Consider the following 22,508-nt stretch of genomic DNA (forward strand, 5'->3'; position numbering starts at 1 on the left):
CAAAAGAACAGTAGAACAGATCAACGAAACTAAGAGCTGGTTCTTTGAAAGAATGAACAAGATTGATAAACTCCTGGCCAGACTTATCAAAAAGAAAAGAGAAATGACCCAAATCAACAAAATCATGAATGAAAGAGGAGAGATCACAACCAACACCAAAGAAATACAAACAATTATAAGAACATATTATGAGCAACTCTATGCCAGCAAATTAGATAACCTGGAAGAAATGGAGGCATTCCTAGAGATGTATCAACTACCAAAACTGAACCAGGAAGAAACAGAAAACCTGAACAGACCTATAACCACTAAGGAAATTGAAGCAGTCATCAAAAATCTCCCAAGAAACAAAAGCCCAGGGCCAGATGGCTTCCCAGGGGAATTCTACCAAACATTTAAAAAAGAATTAATACCTATTCTTCTGAACTGTTCCAAAAAATAGAAATGGAAGGAAAACTTCCAAACTCGTTTTATGAGGCCAGCATTACCTTGATCCCAAAACCAGACAAAGACCCCATCAAAAAGGAGAATTACCGACCAATATCCTTTATATACATGGATGCAAAAATTCTCACCAAAATACTAGCCAATAGGATCCAACAGTACATTAAAAGGACTATTCACCACGACCAAGTGGGATTTATCCCTGGGCTGCAAGGTTGGTTCAACATCTGCAAATCAATCAACGTGATACAATACATTAACAAAACAAAGAACAAGACTCATATGAGCTTCTCAATAGATGCAGAAAAAGCATTTGACAAAGTACAGCATCCTTTCTTGATCAAAACTCTTCAGAGTATAGGGATAGAGGGTACATAACTCAATATCATAAAAGCCATCTATGAAAAACCCACAGCGAATATCATTCTCAATGGGGAAAACCTGAGAGCTTTTCCCCTAAGGTCAGGAATGCAGCAGGGATGTCCACTATCACCACTGCTATTCAACATAGTATTGGAAGTCCTAGCCACAGCAGTCAGACAACAAAAAGAAATCAAAGGCATCCAAATCGGCAAAGAAGTCAAACTCTCACTCTTTGCAGATGATATGATACTTTATGTGGAAAACCCAAAAGACTCCACCCCAAAACTGCTAGAACTCATACAGGAATTCAGTCAAGTGGCAGGATATAAAATCAATGCACAGAAATCAGTGACATTCCTATACACCAACAACAAGATAGAAGAAAGAGAAATTAAGGAGTCGATCCCATTTACAATTGCACCCAAAACCATAAGATACCTAGGCATAAATCTAACCAAAGAGGCAAAGAATCGGTACTCAGAAAACCATAAAATACTCATGAAAGAAATTGAGGAAGACACAAAGAAATGGAAAAACGTTCCATGCTCATGGATTGGAAGAACAAATATTGTGAAGATGTCAATGCTACCTAGAGCAATCTACACATTCAATGCAATCCCCATCAAAATACCATCCACTTTTTTCAAAGAAATGGAACAAATAATCCTAAAATTTGTATGGAACGAGAAAAGACCCCACATAGCCAGAGGAATGTTGAAAAAGAAAAGCAAAGCTGGCGGCATCACAATTCCGGACTTCAAACTCTATTACAAAGCTGTCATCATCAAGACAGTCTGGTACTGGCACAAAAACAGACACAGAGATCAATGGAACAGAACAGAGAGCCCAGAAATGGACTGTCAACTCTATGGTCAACTCATCTTCGACAAAGCAGGAAAGAATGTCCAATGGCAAAAAGACAGTCTCTTCAACAAATGGTGTTGGGTGTTGGTGATTAACATAACTTAATAAAAAAAAAAAGAGGAAAAAAAAAAGTCTTATGTTCTCTCCAATTTTCATTTTTCTTTCTCTACCGAAGGTCACAATGATCCTTCTTCTCATCTAGGGTGAATCAGTACAGGGCTAGAGTTCTGACATGTCACCTAAAGAAAAGGATCCTGCTCCAAAATAACTTCAGGTTGTCTGAAATGATACCAGTTACACATTCAAGTGCAATAGACAATCACTCTGAGGGAACTGGAGAGTTGTCAGTCATCGCTGGCTTAGAGTGAAAGAAAATACACTGATTGCATTGCTCCTTAAAATACACTAAACATGAAGAGGAACAGGTTTATCTTTCAACTTAAAGGTAAAGCAGGCTTGGCTGGAATAGCTTAAGGAGGCTTACACAGCCAGAAGACAGTATAAAGCTTTTGCATGCTCCAGCAGCGGACAGAAAAAGAGAGACAAGGAGAAAATTCTGTCTAAAGCTTAGTTTGTGTATCCACGGCACAGGCCAGTGGGCAGTTCTCACCACAGCTAATGAGCCAGCTCCCTCTAACAGAAGGACTGCTTCCCAGGGTGGACCACATGGCATTTTATAGGGAGAAGAGCCATACTTGTAGTTTGGTGGAAACCATAATAATGTAACAGGGGAAAAAAACCAAACCAGCTCTCAAAGAGCTGGAGAAGTAGCCATCATTTTAGTCCACAAATGATGCTAGATAGGGGATACTTCTCAGAACCTAAGAATGTATATATACTACTATATAAACAATTTGCATTATTTTCTCCCAGTGTCCTAACCAGTCTCAGATCCAAGGATTCAGACATTCCATTTATTGACAAGTCACTGTTACCACAACAGCTTAGTTATAATGATAATGACCCTCATCATCAGAATTCACAGTAAAATCACCATTTGACAAGCACATTTCCCCCCCAAACAGCTAACAGGTCTTGAATCCATCCAAAGGAAGTGAGAATAATTTTCAGTTAGAAATATTTTTTGCAGTCCTCACATCCAGCATAACTTCAGAAGCACATATTTCAATAAATGTTTTCTTTCCTATTTTCAGTGTTTTCTATATCCTAAATCACCATTCAACTGTACAGAACTTGAAACTAAATCTATTCCTCTTTCAGAACTGTGGCTCATATTTCATCTCAAAAATATTTGTTTATGCAAAATTGAATAAGAAAAACAACCTGGAACCAAACCAGTTACTTTTTTTTTTTTATTTTTATTTTTTTAAAGATTTTATTTATTTGACAGAGAGAGCACAAGCAGAGGGAGAGAGAGGGAGAAGCAGGCTCCCTGCTGAGCAAGGAGCCCGAAACCAGTTACTTTTAAAAAATGACTATTTCCTTCTTTTAAAAAAATTTCTAATTGTGGTAAAAAAAAAAAAAAAAAAACCACTAACATAAAATTTACTATCTTAATCCTTTTTACGTGTGGAGTTCAGTAGTGTTGAACATATTCACATTGTTGTGCAACAGAACTCTGGAACCTTTTCATCTTGCAAAATTGAAACTGTACCCATTCAACAACTCCCATTCCTGCCTCTCCCCAGTCTCTGCTAACCACCATTCTACTTTGTTTCTATGAATTTGACTATTTTAGATACCTCTTCTAAGTGGAATCACACAGTATTTGTCTTCTGTGCCTGGCTCATTTCACTTAGCATAAAGTCCTTAAGGTCCATCCAAACTGTAGCACATGACAGGATTTCCTTCCTTTTCAAGGCTGAATATCCCACTGTACATGAGACCACATGGTGTTTATCCATTAATCCGTTGATTGGCATTTGGGTTGCTTCCATCTCTTAGCTATTGTGAAGAATGCTGCTATAAATATGGGTGTGCAAATATCTGAGACCCTGCTTTCAATTCTTCTGGGATATATACCCAGGAGTGGGATTGCTAGATAATATGATACATCTATTTTTAATTTTTTGAGGACCTGTGGTCCTGTTTTCCACAGCAGAAATGCCACTACCAGCGCACAAGGGTTCTAATTTCTCCACATCTTCACCAACACTTGTTATTTTCTGTTTTTTGACATCCTAATGGGTGTGAGATGACAGCTCATTGTGACTCTGATTTGTATTTCCTAATGATACTGATACTGGGCATCTTTTCATATGTTTTTCGGCCATTTGTATATAATCTTTAGAGATTTTAACTACTTTTAAAGGCATACAGGTGACTTTTAAGTCACTATCCAAATTACAATTTCAATAAAAACTTATTTTTATAAAAGGATTCAAGACTATCTGAAGTTAGAATGCAAATAACACAATATTATTCTTTTTAAATCTCTATCATACCTGAAACATAACCCATATAAACCCAGCCAACAAAGCAAGTGATTTCACTTCCACATAGAAAGCAAACATTTGAAACATTACTAAAGATAAATTGATTTCATTGACATGCTGAGTAGACTTGCTATCTATAACTTTAAAATTGTTTATGGATCTTTCTGACAAGCGTGCATCAGATAATGATAAGGACATTCTAGAAGTGCTACGATCATCACCCCTGAAAGACACTTAAACTGACAAGGGGTTATTTTTATCATTTGGGGCTTTTTTGTATTCAGTAAACTTCAGTTGGAAAGCATTCAGCCTGTGCTCTCCTATACTATTTCTTCAGGGTGTTTTCTTTCACTGGCTCCTGTTCTGGTGCTCTGCTTATGTCCGTGTTTCTCCAAGTAGGACCCCTAGACCACCTGCTTTGGCATGACCTGGATCATGTAAAACGGCAGGGACTGGTTCAAAAGGCAGATTTCTGGCCTCTACCCTGCCTTTCTCTTCTTCACGGCTCTTCTATGATGACACTGGACACATTCTACATTTCATTACTGTCTGTGTCCCCTTGCTTGAATTCAAGCTCCTTAAGGGAGCTCTGGTATTTTTTGTTGTTGTTGTTGTTCACTGCTGTATTCCTAAGTGTCTAGAATATAATGCACAGATACTCAAATATTTACAGAATGCTGATGAACAAAACCATTTGTCAAGAGCATGTTAAAATCTGTCAAACTATATCATCTGATTTGGCACAAATTTATGGATTTATTCACTTTAAATTTTAATTAATATATTATGATGCTCTGTCAAGGTCACTATGCTTCCCATCTGCCCTAATTTCTGAATGAGTCTGAAAACATGTCACAATAAGATACAGGTTTCATATCACTTCAATCCCAAAATATGTCATGAATTTCCACTATCTACAGAAAAAGTCTACATTTCTCAGAGTGGGTCTGAGGCCCTCCACAATCTTGTGCCAGCCTGCCTCTTTAGCCTCTTCTACAATATTCTCTCCTGCAGGCTCACTGACTTCTTGTATGTGTCCTTGTCTATTCCACTGTTTACGCCTTTCTGTCAGCCAGGAAAGCTATTTTACCCTGTTATTTTGCCTAAATGCTACTCATTTTTCAAGCCACAGCTTAAAGGTCACCTCCACATAAAGCTTTCTCCCCAAATGGCAGAGCTGAATTTAACTGTCCTGTATGTTCCTCAAGTTTGCATATACCAAACACTTAGCACAGTGCTTTGTATACATTAATGGTCTCTAAGAACTTTTTATTGAATTTCCATAGGCTTAATTTTGAGGTAGGCTATAACTCACCAGTTGCAGAGTCTGGTTCAGAGTCATTAGCACTATCACCATCACTACCGTCCAAAAGAATCTTCCTCTGTTGTACCACAGCTTTTGATGCTGCTTTTCTTTTCCCTTGAGCACCGTGAAAATCATCTTCCTCAGTAATCTTATCCAAATCTTCAGGAGAGGCGTAAAAATCAACGGAAAACTTTTGTGACAGGTAATATTGCAAGAACTGCAGAATAGACTTCTATCACATCTGTTGTTTTTATTTGCCCCACTTCATCCCTTCGCTGCTTCTGAGAGACCACAGAGTCCAACCTGGGTCAATCCCAGTACCTCAGGCTCCTGACAAAAGAGTCCAGTTTAAGGATAAGTGTGAGACTCAACTGAGGAGTCCTTCCCCAAGAAACGGTAAAAACTGGAGCTGGGAAGATGCAGCCCCTTTCTTCAGCGGTTGAGCTACTGGCTAGGAGCCGGGGGTCATCATGACCCTCCCCCAGGGAAGAAAAGAAAAATGGGTCTGCAGTAAAAGGGAAGAAAACTAAAACACAAAGAAACAAAGGAGAAGTGGTAAAGGGAACCTTGACAAATTTAAATATCTTGGTTCTAGCTACCGTGTCAGGTATTTAAATCAAAGTCAGAAAAATAGCAATGTTGACAGAGAAAGTAAATATTATTATTAATATCAAAACTTACCTAAATAATCACTGGCTACACTGCAATTGGAGATATGGGGAGCCTTATTTATTGTTCCGGTTTCGCTGCTGCCACATTTTTCGGTGCCTAAAGACAAGGAAGAAGGAAAAAGATAGAGGCACCTTAATCAGCCAAGGGGCAGAAATAGGAAAATTGGTGCTCCAATGTAAAAGCAACCAGATACAGATGAATGATCCAAACTCAGAGCACAATGATTTACCTTGGAAAGGTTAGCATATGGTTAGGAGTTTGGGCTCTGAAATCACACAGACTTAGACTTCAGTTGAAATTCAGGCTCTATCATTTACATTGGCTATATGGCCACAGGGAAGTTGCTTATCCTAAGACTTAATGTCTTCATATATAATATTGAGATAAAAAATAGTGTGTGGAATAATTGGGTTTATTGTGGGGGATTAAATGTTGATCACATATAGGAATTGCTTATTGTAGTGCCCAGCACATAGGAAACAGTCAATAAATATTAACTATCATTTCCATGTAAGCTGATACATGCTCTTACTAACAAAGCCTCTTCAATCATTATAATAATCTTAAAATGATCTAAAGTATTTCAAGAGGACTTTAAGTCATGATAATTGGTACTATTAAATCCCATTGCTATAAAGGGCATTCATCTATGAGAAGTGGTACTTCCAAGGAAATCCTGCTATGTCTTCTACCCTCTCTTACTGGAGAGAGATGAATTTCATTTTCTCAATTTTTGGATATAAGGTAATTCTCTTTTTACATTTCTTTCATTTCCTAATTACTAAATGGCTCCCTAATCAACAGTGTCTCATTCATTTCCAAATAGGAGGCAATACTGATTTAAACATCTATACCCCTAAATAAGCTAATAAGTTAAAAATATCCTCCAACACAAGTTAAGCCAAAACAATTTCATCCAAAAAGTATTTTAACAGTTTGAATATCTTTTCCAGGAATAATGATTTCTGCCTCTCCAGAATATCAATATTGCCATCTGCTGCACAGTTGCCAGAAAAATCGAAGGAGAAAAACCAGAGAAATCCACAAGTCACACATCTTTTATGTCCACTGAGCTCGCTAACCAAACTAGTATCTTTAACCTGTAAATAATAAAAACTACCACCACCAGGTCATGTTTAACGGATTTGAATTTTGAGAGAAAACAGGTGGATTGTTAGGATTGTATAGACCAATTCATTTGATCAAGAAATTAAATTTCCACTGTAAACAAAAATGTAGCTTGAACATCCAAGCTCATAGTCCATGACCACAAGTTTACATTAAGTGTTAAGCAGAGATATGGGGGGGGGGGGGGGGGGGGGGACGTAGATTTATGCAGCAGAATAAACAACCAAATCTAATTGTGCCCTCTGCAAATTGTTCCATTTGTTGTCCATAGCATTAAAATTTTACTCTTTCCTCTGTGAAGGCTCATCCAGAGAAATGATGACAAAAACACAAGGTTATAAAGATAAATATATGGAAAATAAAGTTACTTTTATCTTGAGCCTCTTCCATATCAATGGTGACTGTTGAAAGTTCCTTCACTGATAAAGCTAGTGCGACTTCTAAGTCTCGCTGGTAGAGCTTGTCATCTAAAGCCATCCTAAGGTGGACACACAAACAAAAATCAGTTTTTAAAAATACCAATCTCAACCAAACAGCAAAATCTGTGATCTTCCTAAATTACTATTTAAGAGCTGCCAACTCACAAAAATGTTTTTAAACGGTAATCATGATCATAATTGACTTTACTGACAACACTGCTAATATGTAGTAATGTCATGTTACATCTAGCACAAGAAACTGAAAAGAGCAGCAAGCACCATTGTTAAGTACTGTTTCCTTTCTGTGTAATGTCAGTCCTTACTACCAACTCCAAGCAGCTGCTCAACCTAGAATAAAGACGTGGCTCAAAAACCCTCTTAGAAATCTTTGACCTCACTCACACCTCCCTAGATGAGTATTATAGCTCTTATATTAAACTGGTTTTTAACATCTGTTCCTCCCAATCTCAACTTTAACAAGTATGTCACCAAGTACTTACTGTGTATGAGGCACACACTAGATAGAATACTAAAAGTACCCTCAAGGAATCTGCAATTAATGAGGAGGGTAGGGAAATAAGACATACTAATAATTATACTATATATGCAGATTATTATTATTATTATTATCTCCTATTCAAGGTAGTCAAAAGTGCTATGGTAAGAAAAGAAATCAAAGATTTTTTTTAAAAAGGTTATATAAGGACAAAATACTGAGATGCACCTTGAGGGATTATTTTCTAAAAACAAGTTTTATTGAGATATAATTTACATAGCATAAAACTCACCCTTTTAAAGTGTACAATTCAGCAGTCTATAGTATATTCAGAGTTGAGAAACCATCACTGCTATCTAATTTCAGAATATTTTCATCACCCCAAAAAGAAACCCTATATCCATTAGTAGTCACTCCCTGCTTACCCCTCCCCAGCACCTGGCAACCACTAATCTACTTTCTGTTTCTATGGACTCACCTGTTCCGGACATTTCATATCAATGGAATCATATACGTGGACTTTTATGTTTGGCTTCTTTTGCTCAGCATGTTTTCAAGCTTCATCCATGTTGTAGCATATATCAGGACTTCTTTTTATTGCTGAATGATAGTCCAGTGTATGGACAGACCATATTTTATTTATCCATTCACCAGTTGGTAGACATTTGGATTGCTTCCATTTTTTGGCTATTATGAATGATGCTATGAACCTTCATGTCCAAGTTTTTGTATGGCTATATGTTTTCATTTCTCCTGGGTATATACCTAGGCTGGGTTATAAAATAACTCTGTGTTTAACATTTGGAGGAACTGCTAACTCTGCTTTCCAATGTGGCTGCACCATTTTACATCCCCAGCAACAATGTGTCAGAGTTCCAATTGCTCCACATCCTCTCACTGGCTATTGTCTGTCTTTTTGATTATGGCCATCCCAACGGGTATGGGTGTGAAGTACTGTCTCACCACAGTATTGATTTGCACTTCCCTGATGGCTAAGACTGTCAAGCATCTTTTATGTGCTTATTAGCCATTTGTAGATCTTCTTTGGAGAAATGTCTACTCAAATCCTTTGTCCATTTTGTAAATTGGGTTATTAGTCTTTTATTGTTGAGTTGTAAGAGTTCTTTATATATTCTGAATACAAATCCCTCATCAATTATATGATTGGGAAATATTCTCTCCCATTTGTAGGTTATTTTTTCACTGTATTTAAAATGTAGTACAAGGAGCTCGAAAACAAAAACGAAAAAAGAGAAAAAAGTAAAGAGCAGGACATGGGGTAAATTTCTCTGTTAATGAACTCTTCTCATACTCGCAGCAGTGAACCGTATCATACCCCATGTTCCATTTGTTAATACTCCCATCTGCGTTGGTGGTATAGTGGTGAGCATAGCTGCCTTCCATTTGTTAATACTCCCCTTCTGCCTATCTCCTCTCCATACTACAGGTTTGGGGCCTCTCGGGACTTCCTTCTCTCATTCTCTCTTCTCTCTTGATACTAACTAATGGAAATCCTATAGTCTACAAACTATAGGACCTTCTCAGTGCTGGACAAGTCTCAACAATATAAAGAGAAAATATCTTTTACCTACAGGAAAATAACATGGTTTTAATTTTTAGAAGACTATCCTTACAAATGTAATTTTTAACAAAGTAGTCTTATAAGACTTGAGGACTTTAGAGACAGGTACAAAGTCCTATCAAAGTAAGCTGTAACTCCTAAACTTTGTAATTATGATTATCTTAATACTTAAATGAGTATTTCCTTACATGTTTGTGAATTTCTTTTTTAAGGCAGAAAGTCACAAGGGGATTAATGGTACATCCCTGTTCTCTTACACCCACTAAATAAAATAATACCTAGGACTCTGCTCAAGTAATAATTTAAACCAAGAGTTCAAATCTGTCCCTCTCTTAAATTAACACATCTAATGTATATTTACTATATGTCTTACCTCTCACCTTTTTTTAGGGGTTTTCTCTTGTTGTGAGATATCTTCTTTCTGGAGATTCTTCAGTTTAGGTTTCCTTGTTTCTAGTTTTAACTCCTTTGGTGTTGTTCTGGGTTTCTTATTTAAAGGTGCAGTTGCAGAAACAAAGTCATCTATTTATGTGTGAATCAAAAATAAAAGAATCTATGACATTGCTTTTCATAAGTAAGAAATAAAAACATTTTCTGAGCAGTTGAAATTCATTACAGTGTGTGTTCAAGTTTTAAACATTAAGAAAATTGTTTAACTGCCACAACGTAAAAAATGTGGTTGGCATATTATTTATCTTTATTCTCACTCATGCTTTTCAACTTTGTCGTAGTGGCCTTTATTTATGAAATTATCAGTCTAGCAAAACTGATACAGTTCCGGTGACACTCAACATAAAACTGCTGCTATAGCTTTTATACTCATGCGTGACACATGCATGAATAACTTCCGGGCACATGTAGTCTTAATTGCAGCATTAGTATTAATGCATGTTGTCTCTTTAGAGATTCCCAGAGTAGGAATATGATAACTCGTGGCTTGTCCCCCAACTCCACTCCATAATGTCTAGAACACAACTAGCAATTTATAAAAATCTACTGACCTACTGATAATAGTAATAAAAAGCTACAAGTTAGAGTCTCTACAATTTTCTCCCAAGTTTTAGATACACTTATGGTTGAGCCCAGTGCAAAAAATAGGTCCCTTCAAACCTCAGGATTACAAAACATTTGACTCACAGAAAGCTCTGGTGGTCTGAGAAGTACAGAACCTACTTCGAAGTATAATGTAATCTAACTAAATGTTTCTCACACTTTCTGACCAAAATTCCCTTAATAGCAGAGACAAAACAATACATAACCCAATAGGGTATAGCTTACTCCTAGCCTTTCTTCGAGGTCTTTTTTTTTTCTTCCAAGTTTTTATTTAAATTCCTGCTAGTTAACATACAGTGTAATGTTTACTAGAATTTAGTGATTCAACACTTATAATCAACACCCAGCGCGCATCACAAGTGGTGCCCTCCTTAAACCCCATCACCTATTTCCCCTGTCCCCCTCCCCCCCCACTCAGCCCCGCTCTGGTAACCATCAGTTTGTTCTCTATAGTTAAGAGTCTATTTCTTGGGGTGCCTGGGTGGCTCAGTCATTAAGCGTCTGCCTTCGGCTCAGGTCATGATCCCAGGGTCCTGGGATCGAGTCCCGCATCAGGCTCCCTGCTCTGCAGGAAGCCTGCTTCTCCCTCTCCCACTCCCTCTGCTTGTGTTCCCTCTCTCACTGTGTCTCTGTCAAATAAATAAATAAAATTTAAAAAAAAAGTCTATTTCTTGGTTTGCCTCTCTTCCCCCCACCATGTTCATTTGTTTTGTTTTTAAAATTCCACATGAGTGAGATCATATGGTATTTCTTTCTCTGATGTATTTCACTTAGCATAATACACTTTAGTTCTATCCATGTCATTGCAAGTGTAAGATTTCATTCTTCTTTATGGCTGAGTAATATATGATCCAGCAATTGCACTAGTAGGTATTTACCCAAAGGATACAAAAATACTAATTTGAAGGGATACACACACCCTGATGTTTATACCAGCATTATTTACAATAGCCAAATTATGGAAAGAGCCCGAATGTCCACTGACTGATGAATGGATAAAGAAGATGTGGTATATAAAATCTTGTTTTATTGTACAATTAATGGGCATTTCACATTATATTCTGTAACACATTTGTGTTTCAAAAGACAATGTGTTTCTTCTTAAGGAGAGGGATAGGAGGAGACAAATCCCACTATGAGAAACAAGAACCTAGAATAGTTTAGATCTAAAGAGCCATTTCACCTGGCCCTGTTCATTTATCACTTACCCACATAATTCTTATCAGTGTAATTATCAGCATAATCATCCCAAATGCTTAGAAGGTCACTTTTGCAGCCCTAGTTCATATACAATTGAGCAATATGTTCAATGTTAGAGTTCTATATGTCATATAAATTCTGAGAAAATAGATTTCCAAATTTTTAAAGCAAAAATATGAATCTCCACTTACCATCGCTGTCAGAATTCTCAAACTGTGAATAATTGACTGGTTTCTTATGCCTATGACCAAGAGAGAAATTTTTTAATTACACAAATACCAATTTCCCACCTCCAATCCTTAAGACCATTAACAGTCTTGAGTAAAGGAAAATGTGTTTCGATTCTCTTAAGAATACTTAAACTTGAAACACAAGTTAGATTTTACAGTTGGAACTTAGCATTAGCTGAAGTAATTACAACTATACTTGATATACCTGATAAGGAAAAAATGAATTCAGATGAACCCTCAAAGTAAAAATAATCAATATCATTAACATAATTTACATACTGTGTAATTGCTGTGAGGTGCTTATAAGTTCCTGTTATACGTATTCTTTTATGTGCGCATTCTGTCTTCTTATTAGATTAAAAACTTGACACTGAAAGCTATTTTCTCTCTTTTTTTAATCTCCCCACAATACTAAATAATGTTCTTTATGCACTGGACAGCGAAACAATGGTGAGTGACTTTGTACCTGCCACCTGAAACAAATCTTCTACTACTTTAGAGAGCCATTAGAAGAAAGTGATATTCAAAGTGGAAAAAATAAACTCACTTTCTTCCCCCTTCCTCTAGGCACTACATGAAATGGCATTGTGGTTTTCTTTTCTACCTTTTGCCAAATACCCAAGTGTGAATAACCTAGTAGGCCAGTTGTTCTTTCAAGTAAAATGGTGTTCTATGGAAAAGAAGTCAGTTCAGCTCCCAACTCAATCTCATAAGTGCTTTCCCTGAAGACAAACACTGGAGAAGTAGTTTATGTGTATATACGTAACTCTTATTACTCTCCTAATCTTTGGAGCTAAAGAATTTGAAAGCTGAATAAAATACAAAAACCCCTTTAGAAACTCTGAAGACTGAATAATAGTAAAATATAATAAAACCTCTTAAAAAAATAAGTATGCTCAACAGTTGAGCTATAATGAATACGAGAATTCTTACTGCTTCATCAAACACATTCTTAAGTGAAACTGGCATTTTCTCTTTTTTTTTTTTTTGTACTCTGAGTGTGCAGCAGTAAAGAATACAAAGATACTCGTGCAGTTCGGTGCCACTGCCTTGATTTGTGCTGAGCTTCCAGCAGTTATGCCACCATTGCAGTGCAGATGACAGAACAATGAATAAAGCGAGCAATGTCTCAGGATTACTATGAAAATAGTTTTGACCTGAGAAGGTTTCAGGGAACCATAGGGGTCTGTAGCTGATACTTTGACAACTGCTACTCCAGACAAGGGGATTATGTCTTTGCTACTTGGGTGTTTAAAATCCATTTCAGACTTCATGTGCTCAAAATGGAACTCCTGATCCCCCACACCTCCTGAACCTGTTCCCTTTCCTAGTCTTCCCCACCTTGGTTAGTACAAAGATCATCCATTCAAGTAGCTCAGGCCAGAAATACTGTGAAATCATCCTTGATTCTTTTCTCCCCCTACCTCTACATCCACTTCATCCACAAATTCTGTCAGCAGTATCTCCAAAATATATCCCAAATTCATCTGTCCCATTCCATGTCCACTGGTAACACCCTACTCCAAACCACTATCCAATGATATAGCAGTTTCCCTGTTCCCATTCTGGTCACCCCATCTTACATTCTTTCTCCACCAGAAGCCAGTGAACTTTATAAAACCAAAATTAGATTTCCTTGCCCTACTTAAAACTCTCCATTGGCTTCCCATTGTACGTAGAATAAAATTCAAACTCCTTTTAAAGCCTACAAGTCCTACCTACTCTGGCCCCTGCCTATTTCTCTGACCTAATCCCCTACAATTCTCCCCACTGCTTGCTAATGCTACAGCTCTAGTGGCCTTCTTTCTGCTCCTCGAACATAGTCAAGCTCAGGGCCTTGGCTCTTGTCCCCCTCTACCTGGACTGTCCCAGATTTTCACTGGCTAGCTCCTTCTCATCATTCATATCTCTAATCATGTATTATCTCTGCAGAGAGGCACATCCTAACTACACTATTTAAAATAAGATTTTCCTCCTTCTCACTCTCCATCACTTCGCAGTATTTATTTGTGGCCCCTTAACCTTACCCCTTGACTTGAATGTAACCTCCCACAATTAGTACAGTATACAGGTAACTTTCTAAATGAATGGCTGACTCTAGGCCTCTATAGCACTCCACTGTGGTTAGGTAGGGGAACAGTTTCAAAGAGTATAATGGAAAGCACAGAGGATCTGGAGCCAGATGATTCAGGTTTGAGTGTTATCCTGCCACTCACTAGCTGTGTGAGTCACCTAAATTGGCCTAGGAGTTTCAATCGATAAAAACAGGGATACCTAAACTGTTATATCAAAGAACTACAGTGATGAAAAAACGAAATAACATGTAAGTAGCAGCTCGGTGAAATGTAAAGCGCAGTTCGAACGCTTACACAACCAGGGCTTCCTTGAATGGGGTCGGTAAAAGAATCCGCAATTGCTGCGAAGGGGGGGGCAAAGAGAAGGGAAAACCTAGCATGCTAAGATACGTCTGCGGATTGGGTGACTCTCAGTGGAGACTGGAGAGCTTCCCAGAAACCGTCCCTCCCACCCCACCTTCGCTACCCTCCGTCCTATTCGGCCCTTTCCCCTCAATCGGGTGTAGACGAAGTTGCTTACAGCGTCTTCCTGCCTCTTCTCCCCATCCCCGGCGCTGTCGCGAACTACTCACCTCACAGGCCGCACCATGGCCCCCTCCAATGCTGAAAATTCGCAGCTTTCAAGTTCTTGTTGGCAGCAGCGGCGGTTTCAATTCCCGCCCAAAACCAGACACAGGAGCTCTCCGCCCCCTACCACCAGCCCTCCAATGATTACCAGCCATCCTTGCAGCTGCGCATGCGCTCTGAGAAGGCCAAAGTGCTCACGCCGTTCCCAAGGCATTGCCCTTCCGCATCCGGTCTACCAAAGCTGAGTTTGTGCTTTCGCCACGACAGTGGATTCCTTTTTTTTTTTTTTTTTTTTTTGCGCCTTCTCTGAAATTCACAGTAACAGTATAAATACACCTTATTACATTTTTAAATGACCAAATTGAGGCAGGATGGAAAAACGGGGCACTTAGACTGAGGAATTTTCTATAGAGCGCCGGGAAAGAGGAAAAAGTATGGGCGAATCTGCTGAAGTGGATCTGTTAGCTGTAAAAACAAGTGGGTAAGTCAGCTGATGTTCCCTGTGCCCCAGCTCATTGACTGCTCGGAGTGTGCGGTCAGCTCAGGACTTCGGAACTAGGGAAGGTGAGCCCAGAACCACGAGCGAGGAATTCCTTTGAGACTGAAACCGCCTAATGGAGCGGGTGTTCTCACTCGGCTGGAGCTTCTCGCGCCGGCAGCCTGCCCTCCCTTTCCTGCACTCAGAACCTGCGCTCTGTTGGCGGCAGGAGTTCGGTCCAGCCCTCCTCCTCCCATCCCAATTTTGCCTGGGAAACCTTCCTTAATTTCACCCCTGCTAAAAAAAAATCAAAGTGGGACTAAAGGGAACTAAAGAAGGGAACTAAAGTTTCAGTTTGTTGAAACATAATAGGTTTAAATGTTGAGCCGTTTGAAATCGGAGCTAATGGTTTTTGTTGACCGAAAATATTGAATCTAAACAAGATTAGATCATAACCCATTTATCCGTAACTTCAGTTCCCTTTTACAGTGTTCCCTTACTGCTTTTGTCTTCATCATGTATACTCAATCAGCAACCTGTGATTTTTTTATTATGTTCTTAGAGAACTTTTATTATTATTATTAGCCTTCATCTGTTGATCATCTTGTTTGTCAGATGCTTCGTATTTATTGTTCGACTAATCCTTATGATAATCTTACAAATTAAAAGACTTCTCCGGTGCCCATCTAAGCTGAAACCTGAAGAATGAGTAGCTGTTATCCAAGGAAAGAAAAGCAGTAAGAGTGCTCTAGGCAAAGAAAAAGCATTCAAAACGGTTGGAAGTGGAAAGAGAGGTTTGGTGTTGAAAAGAGCTCAGTATGACTGGAAAATGGTTTGTGAATTTGTGTGTTGCAGATGAAGGGATGCAGGTGCTGGGGAAAGAAGTCTGGAAATATAAACATTGTATACTGGGTAAAGGAGTTTGAATTTTATCCTGAGAGCAGTGGAATGTGATCAAAAGTTTTTAAGCAGATGAGCAACATGATCAGATAGGCACTTTGGAAAGATTACTATAACTTCAGTATAGAGAATACTATGAAAACTGTTTTGATGGTGAAAAGTGTAGAGATGGAGTTTAGCAAGGAGGCTGATAAATATCCTCAATTGATATTGATTCTTACTCTTTGTGGCCAGATTTTCTTCTTTTGAAAAGTGTCCAATTTACCTTTTTTTGTATATCTTTTTCCCACATGGAAATCTTTCCAACACCATCTTTCTTCCATCCGTGCCCAGTAAGATCTCATAACATCGAAGATCTTCAAGATCACTTCTTGGTCCCTGATCTATTTCTTTGACTTTGTATTCACCAGTTGTTTCATAACTCTGTATCTGTCTACCCATTCATCTCTTCCTAAAAATTTTCTCTGCTCTTCTCTCCATGTTCTCTCTGTATTCTTGAGAACCCTGCCTAGGAGTGCAAAATACTTTATGGGCACAATGTTTTTTTTTTTTTCTTTCCTAAGTGAAGTTTAAAAGGAACTTTTTTCATTAAAAAAAGAAGCACTTCATTTCCTTCATGAAGGTGAAAATGCAGGGATAAAGGTAGGAAAACCTAGAATAATTAGCTTTGAGTCACACAAAATCACTGAGTGGTGGAACATTTTCTTAAAAGTGGTACAACAATAAGGAAACATTATGATTTTTATGGACTTATGATCTGCTGGGCTTTTGTTTGTTTGTTCTATAGAAATCCTGCCAAAGAAGATGAAGAAAAGCAGAGAAAGATTCTGCAACACAGAGAGGGAATTTGTATATGAATTCAAAGTAGGAAGTCAGTGCTTAGAACTGAGGGTGCCCCTCAAATTTCCTATTCAAGAGAATGCCAGTCATTTACATGGGCGTCTGATGCTGCTGCACAGTTTACCATGCTTTATAGAAAAAGGTGAGAACTGATTTTTTTAAGGGTTTATTTGTTTATTTTAGAAAGAGTGAGCATGTGGGGGTGGGGGAGGGGCAGAGGGAGAGAATCTTCAAGCTAACTGCCTGCTGAGCACAGAGCCCAACATGGGGCTGCATCTCATGACCATGAGATCATGACCTGAGCCAAAACCAAGAATTGGATGCTTAACCGACTTAGCCAACCAGGCACTCCAAGGACTGATTTTTTTTTTTTAAAGATTTATTTATTTGAGAGAGAGCACGCACATGTGTGCACAAGTGGAGGGAGGGGTAGAGGGAGAGAATCTTTAGGCAGACTCCCCACTGAGCATGGAGCCCAACACTGGGCTCGATATCATGACCCATGAGATCATGACCTCACCCAAAATCAAGAATCAGACACTTAACCAGCTGAGCCACTGAGGCGCCCTGAGGACTGATTTTTTTTAACACTTTATTATTAATTACACTTTATTATTTTCTGATAGTCTCTTTCCTTAGACATTTCGTATTAGAAAGCTTAAGCCTGAGAAGCTTGAAACAGCCATAAAATATGAAGTGTTTAACTGCTTCCTAGAATAAAAAGATTCCCCAGGCCTTTGTTATTGAGTGTTTTTTTTTTTCCTATAACCCTTGTAGTTGTTTATTGGGCAATTTAGTATAAAAATTAATTTACAGGGGTGCTGGGGGACTCAGTTGGCTAAGACTCTTGATCTCAGCTCAGATCTTGATCTCAGGGTTGTGAGTTCAAGCCCCACATTTAAAAAGATTAAAAAATAAATAAATGAAAATCAATTTATATAATGAAAAATTAGTTATAAGGTTTGGGTTAGAATGCTTACTCTCTTAATTTAGTTGGGTGGATACATTTCAGCTATCACTAATTATGACATTATAGAATTGTATTATAGAATTACATTACATTATAGAATTACATCAGCTTTTAATGATCTGGTCCTCAATTCCTGAGATGTCATGGAAAGGAAGGAATACTAATCTTTGAATAATTTTTGCTTACCTAAATTAATTCATAAGGTCATCTGTATTAAATCCTTTTTCAAAGGTCTCTATGTTCTATGTCACAAGTGAGAAAAACATTTTAAGCTGAGAATATGTTAGATCATAGAGTTAAAGGGAATCTAGGAACTTTTTAACACAATCTCATTGTACAAATAAGGAAACTAGTACACTGAAAAGTTAAATTTTTTGCCTAAGGCAGTGGTTCCCATAGGTTGTTCCTTGATCAGAAGCTACAGCATCACTTGGAACCTTGTTAGAAATGCACATTCTTGGGCCTCGCCCCATTCTTTCAGAATCAGACACTCTGGGGGTGGCATGTAGCAATCTATGTCAGTAAGCCCTCCAGGGATTTCTGATGCATGCTAAAAATTGAGAACCACTGGTCTAAAGCTACAAACATAGTGACAGAGCCAAAACCAGAACACAAGTATCCTGATTTCTGTCCCTGTGCTCTTTCCATTATATCATCTCTAAGTAGTGTCTCTAAAACTGGAATTATAGATCATCCCAATTAAATCCATTTTAATATGCTAATCATTCAATTTCTCTTTCAAATTCAAGGACTGTAACTCTATGTATAGGAAGCTTTTTCATTTAAGTACAGTAACCTTCAGAACCTCAGAATCTGTAGATTTTTCTTCATGTGCTTTTACCTGCTCAGTTTCAAACTGAAGAATCAGACTTAAGAAAGTAATGTTTTAAATTAGTATCAAGGTTATACATAAGAATTTTGACCATTCTCAATGCAATAACCTGTAATAGTAAAGAAAAATAATTGTGAAACTAGTCAAATGATCCCCAAGCTGATTTTACTGTATTTAGACATTAAGTATACAAGTTTGATAAAATAAAATTTCACATTGGAATGCTTATTCAGGTAAAATGTTCCCTGTTTACTTCAGGATTTTGCTGATGTTGGCATTTCTTATCCCTGTTACAGACTTAAAAGAAGCTCTGAGCCAGTTTATAGAAGAAGAATCCCTCAGAGATTATGACAGAGATGCCGAAGCATCCCTGGAAACTGTGAAATCAGGTGAAGTAGATTTACATCAGCTGGCCAGTTCATGGGCCAAAGCTTATGCTGAGGTAAGAAAATAGATCAGATTGTAAATATCAGGGATATTTTAGACTTTGATGAAGCTTTTAAATTGCTAAAGTAATACTGAAACAGTTGTGGAGTCCTTTTTTCTCTACATACAAGATTCTATTCCACAATATATAACCTATATTGATGTTCCTGTGCCTCCTTCCTATATGAGGGTGAGCACCAAATACTTTATGTAATATCTTTGTAAAAGAGAAGCTACTTTTATATTTCTAACCAGCACAGGGTTGGCAGATTTAGCAATTAAAAATACAGGGCACCCAAATCTCAAAGAATGAATAATTTTTTAGTATAAGTATATCCCACATATTATATGGAACATACTTACAGTAAAATTTATTCTTTTCTTATCTGAAATTCTAATTTAACCAGGTGACCTGTTATCTGGCAACCTTAAACTAGCAGTAGTAGTTCATTTTAGGCTTTTACTTTTGTCCTCTCACTTATCCTCACTGTTGTTGTTGTTGCCTTTTTTGATTTGTTTTGTTTTAGAGAGAGCAAGCGGGCGTGAGTTGGGGGCAGAGGGGCAGAGGGAGAGAGAGAATCTTAAGCAGGCTGCCTGCTTAGTGCGGAGCCCAACGCGGGGCTCGATCTCAACCCTGAGATCATGACCTGAACCCAGGCACCCTTCACTGTTGTTTTTATAGTTACATAATGTCATCATTTTTCCATTTAAATAATATATCTTATTTCATAGAGTCTAAGATGCCATTGATCATAACACGCACCATTAATTTATTTACTACTGAGATAGAACACCACCATCAATTAAGCAATGGTAGAATACCAAGATACCATCAGTATAAGACACATTCTGATTTCTCAGAGTTGTAATGTGAAAAAATATGCATCTTAGAATTGATGAGATACAGTTGAGAATCTACGGCATGCCAGGTACTGTACTGTGCCAGGTATTGGACATAAAATGGTGAGCAAGATAGACACAAAATGAAATTTACATTTTAGTTAAGGAGCCAGAAACAGAACTACATAAACAGACAAATTCGATAATTGCAAGCTATAATGAGTGAATTACATCCCACTTTAAGCAACTTGGTCTATGAGAATTTGAAAATCAATTTTATGGGGTCATATTTTGTTGTTCAAAGCAGTTTGCTTCATGTCCGTTAAGGTTTCCTAGTATGTTTAAAAGATGACACTATTTACATGTATTATTTTGAATGTTAAGAACACAGTTGTTGCATTAAAAAAAAAGATATGCCTGTAATAATTACTATTTAAGAAACCTAATCTTTCTGCTGATAAAGGAATAAATAATTAAGATGTAGTTAAAGAATAATTCTACTTAATTTATTCAAGCAGTATTTTTTTGTACATCTAAAATGTACACAGCTGAGGATTAAGTCTTTGCCTTCAAGGAGCTTACAATCTAGTAGAAAGAGACAAAGAAATCTATAGCCAATAACACTGTGCAATCAGTGTTGGGATCAAGGTAAATACATGGGAGCATGTAGAGAAGTTGGGAGAAGAGTGATCAAGAGTTCTTGAAGAAAGCAGTCAATTCCTCTTCTAGGGTTGCTATTGTTTTGATACAAAATCTGGAAGCAGAACCTCTTCTAGCCCTGATTTGGTGTAACCAAAGAGAAAACTTCCCAAATGTTAGGTCAATAAGTGCTTATGTGTTTAAATTTATCTTATTATAAAAAAATAATTACCATATTCACTAATTTATGGTTTTCCTTATTCTTCTGCACATTAGCCATTCTAAAAATAAGAATTTGACTGTTTTCCAGATTAATGATCATAACAATAGTAATAATAATAGTAATATTACAAAATAAGAACACTCTGTACTTATTCATTTAATCACAAGAGTGCAGATTTACAGTGAATTAAAATCAACAAGCCTCCATCAAGCAAGTACTCTGTTCTCACCCTCTGCAAATTTAGTAGATACATAGCACCTCTTGTTACTTAGAGTTCAGCTTTCTAGCAATGCCAGGATTCTAGAAGTATAGTTGCTTGTTTGTTTTTAAAGAATTAAGAAAAGAAAGAGCAAAGAAGCTAATACTAACAGTAAAAAAAGGAAATCTTGACTGTCAGGAAAATAACCGAGAGGACCTAAATATTGTTATACCCACTGGATGTATTCGGGCTGTCACTGGCTGTGAAAATTATAAAAGCTGAACAGCTAGTACAGGCTCAAGAATGTAGGAATCTGTGACTAAAAAGAAGGAATTGAAAGGGAAAAGGAAACGATGTTGCAGATCACCAAAGGGCTGGCAGAGATTAGAAACTGCAGCCTTATGGAAATCAGAAGAATCCAAGTATGGCAGGCAGAAGACTGTGATAGTGGAAGCAGAATGGAGTAGAGGGGACAGAGGGGCTAACACATCGCTGCAGTATATGGGTAAACGGTATTTCAGTCACCTGAGAAGAATAACTGGGGACCATCAGGAAAAAGGTGAAATAGCATAATGTTTACAGTAATACCGATTACCTTGGTTATGAAGGAATGAGCTCCATTTACTATAAACGGACCTACTAGATATTTCAGATGCTAATATATTTAAATCGCGAAACTTTTTCCTTAACCACCTTTTGACGAAGATCTTTTAAAAATGTAGTACAGGGGTACCTGGCTGGCTCAGTAGGAGCAGTGTGTGGCTCTTGATCTCAGGGTCATCAGTTCCAGCCCCATGTTGGGTGTAGATTACTTTAGATAAAGATAAATAAACTTTAAAAAAATTTTAAATAAGGAATGTAGTACACATTTCCTTGCTTTCTTAAACACAGTATATAAAATTCAGTTCTAACTTCTTGAGGACCCCGAGTCATTACTATAAATATAAGTGATTATACATTTACGTGATACAGTGAGGCACAGCTACAAGGAAGGACTGTCTGTCCCATCACTGCAGATGCAGTACACTGCAGAGATGTACTGAGTATGCTGCTGTTATATAAGGAATTTCCATTGTGGAGGACCATTGCCCCTGATAACAGAGCTGTACTTTAATGGATGTACTTGCCTGGTAGAGGAGATTCTGATGGCCTACTAAAATAAAGTGTGTATGACTGAATCCCTACTGTGTGGAGTAATTCTGTTTTCTTCTGTGTTTCCTTTTCTTGTCTACTGTCATAGGATCTTTTGCTTGTCATCTTGTTCTGTTTTCAGCCTCTAAAAACCTTATATGGTTTTTTCCTAATCACAGCTGTGTCTTTGCTATTGCACTAATTTTTTAAAATAATGAGAAGTAAGCTTGGCTAG

At 37.6% G+C, this 22,508-nt stretch overlaps 2 protein-coding genes across 4 annotated transcripts in view; one reads left to right on the forward strand and one right to left on the reverse strand.

Annotated features, from left to right (window-relative positions):
- RAD51AP1 (RAD51 associated protein 1) overlaps positions 1-14,931 on the reverse strand; it is a 25,321-nt gene extending 10,390 nt beyond the window's left edge. The window contains exons 1-7 of one of the 2 annotated variants that reach the window (XM_044914956.1): positions 14,801-14,931; positions 12,115-12,164; positions 10,051-10,192; positions 8,089-8,142; positions 7,542-7,651; positions 6,055-6,141; positions 5,383-5,532 (exon numbers count right to left, since the gene is read on the reverse strand). In XM_044914956.1, the coding sequence (XP_044770891.1) occupies positions 5,383-5,532; positions 6,055-6,141; positions 7,542-7,651; positions 8,089-8,142; positions 10,051-10,192; positions 12,115-12,164; positions 14,801-14,817 (610 nt within the window). In that variant the 5' untranslated portion in view covers positions 14,818-14,931. The remainder of the gene's footprint in view (positions 1-5,382; positions 5,533-6,054; positions 6,142-7,541; positions 7,652-8,088; positions 8,143-10,050; positions 10,193-12,114; positions 12,165-14,800) is intronic. The other variant, XM_021690683.1, reaches the window with a different exon arrangement.
- Positions 14,932-15,312: 381 nt separating this feature from the next.
- Positions 15,313-22,508, forward strand: part of C5H12orf4 (chromosome 5 C12orf4 homolog) — a 45,995-nt gene continuing 38,799 nt past the window's right edge. Inside the window, exons 1-3 of one of the 2 annotated variants that reach the window (XM_021690552.2) lie at positions 15,313-15,359; positions 16,961-17,155; positions 19,112-19,257. In XM_021690552.2, the coding sequence (XP_021546227.1) occupies positions 16,978-17,155; positions 19,112-19,257 (324 nt within the window). In that variant the 5' untranslated portion in view covers positions 15,313-15,359; positions 16,961-16,977. Of the gene's footprint in view, positions 15,360-16,960; positions 17,156-19,111; positions 19,258-22,508 lie in introns of those variants that run through there. The other variant, XM_044914957.1, reaches the window with a different exon arrangement.

This window comes from Neomonachus schauinslandi, chromosome 5 (assembly GCF_002201575.2).
Source record: "Neomonachus schauinslandi chromosome 5, ASM220157v2, whole genome shotgun sequence".
NCBI lineage: Eukaryota > Metazoa > Chordata > Mammalia > Carnivora > Phocidae > Neomonachus > Neomonachus schauinslandi.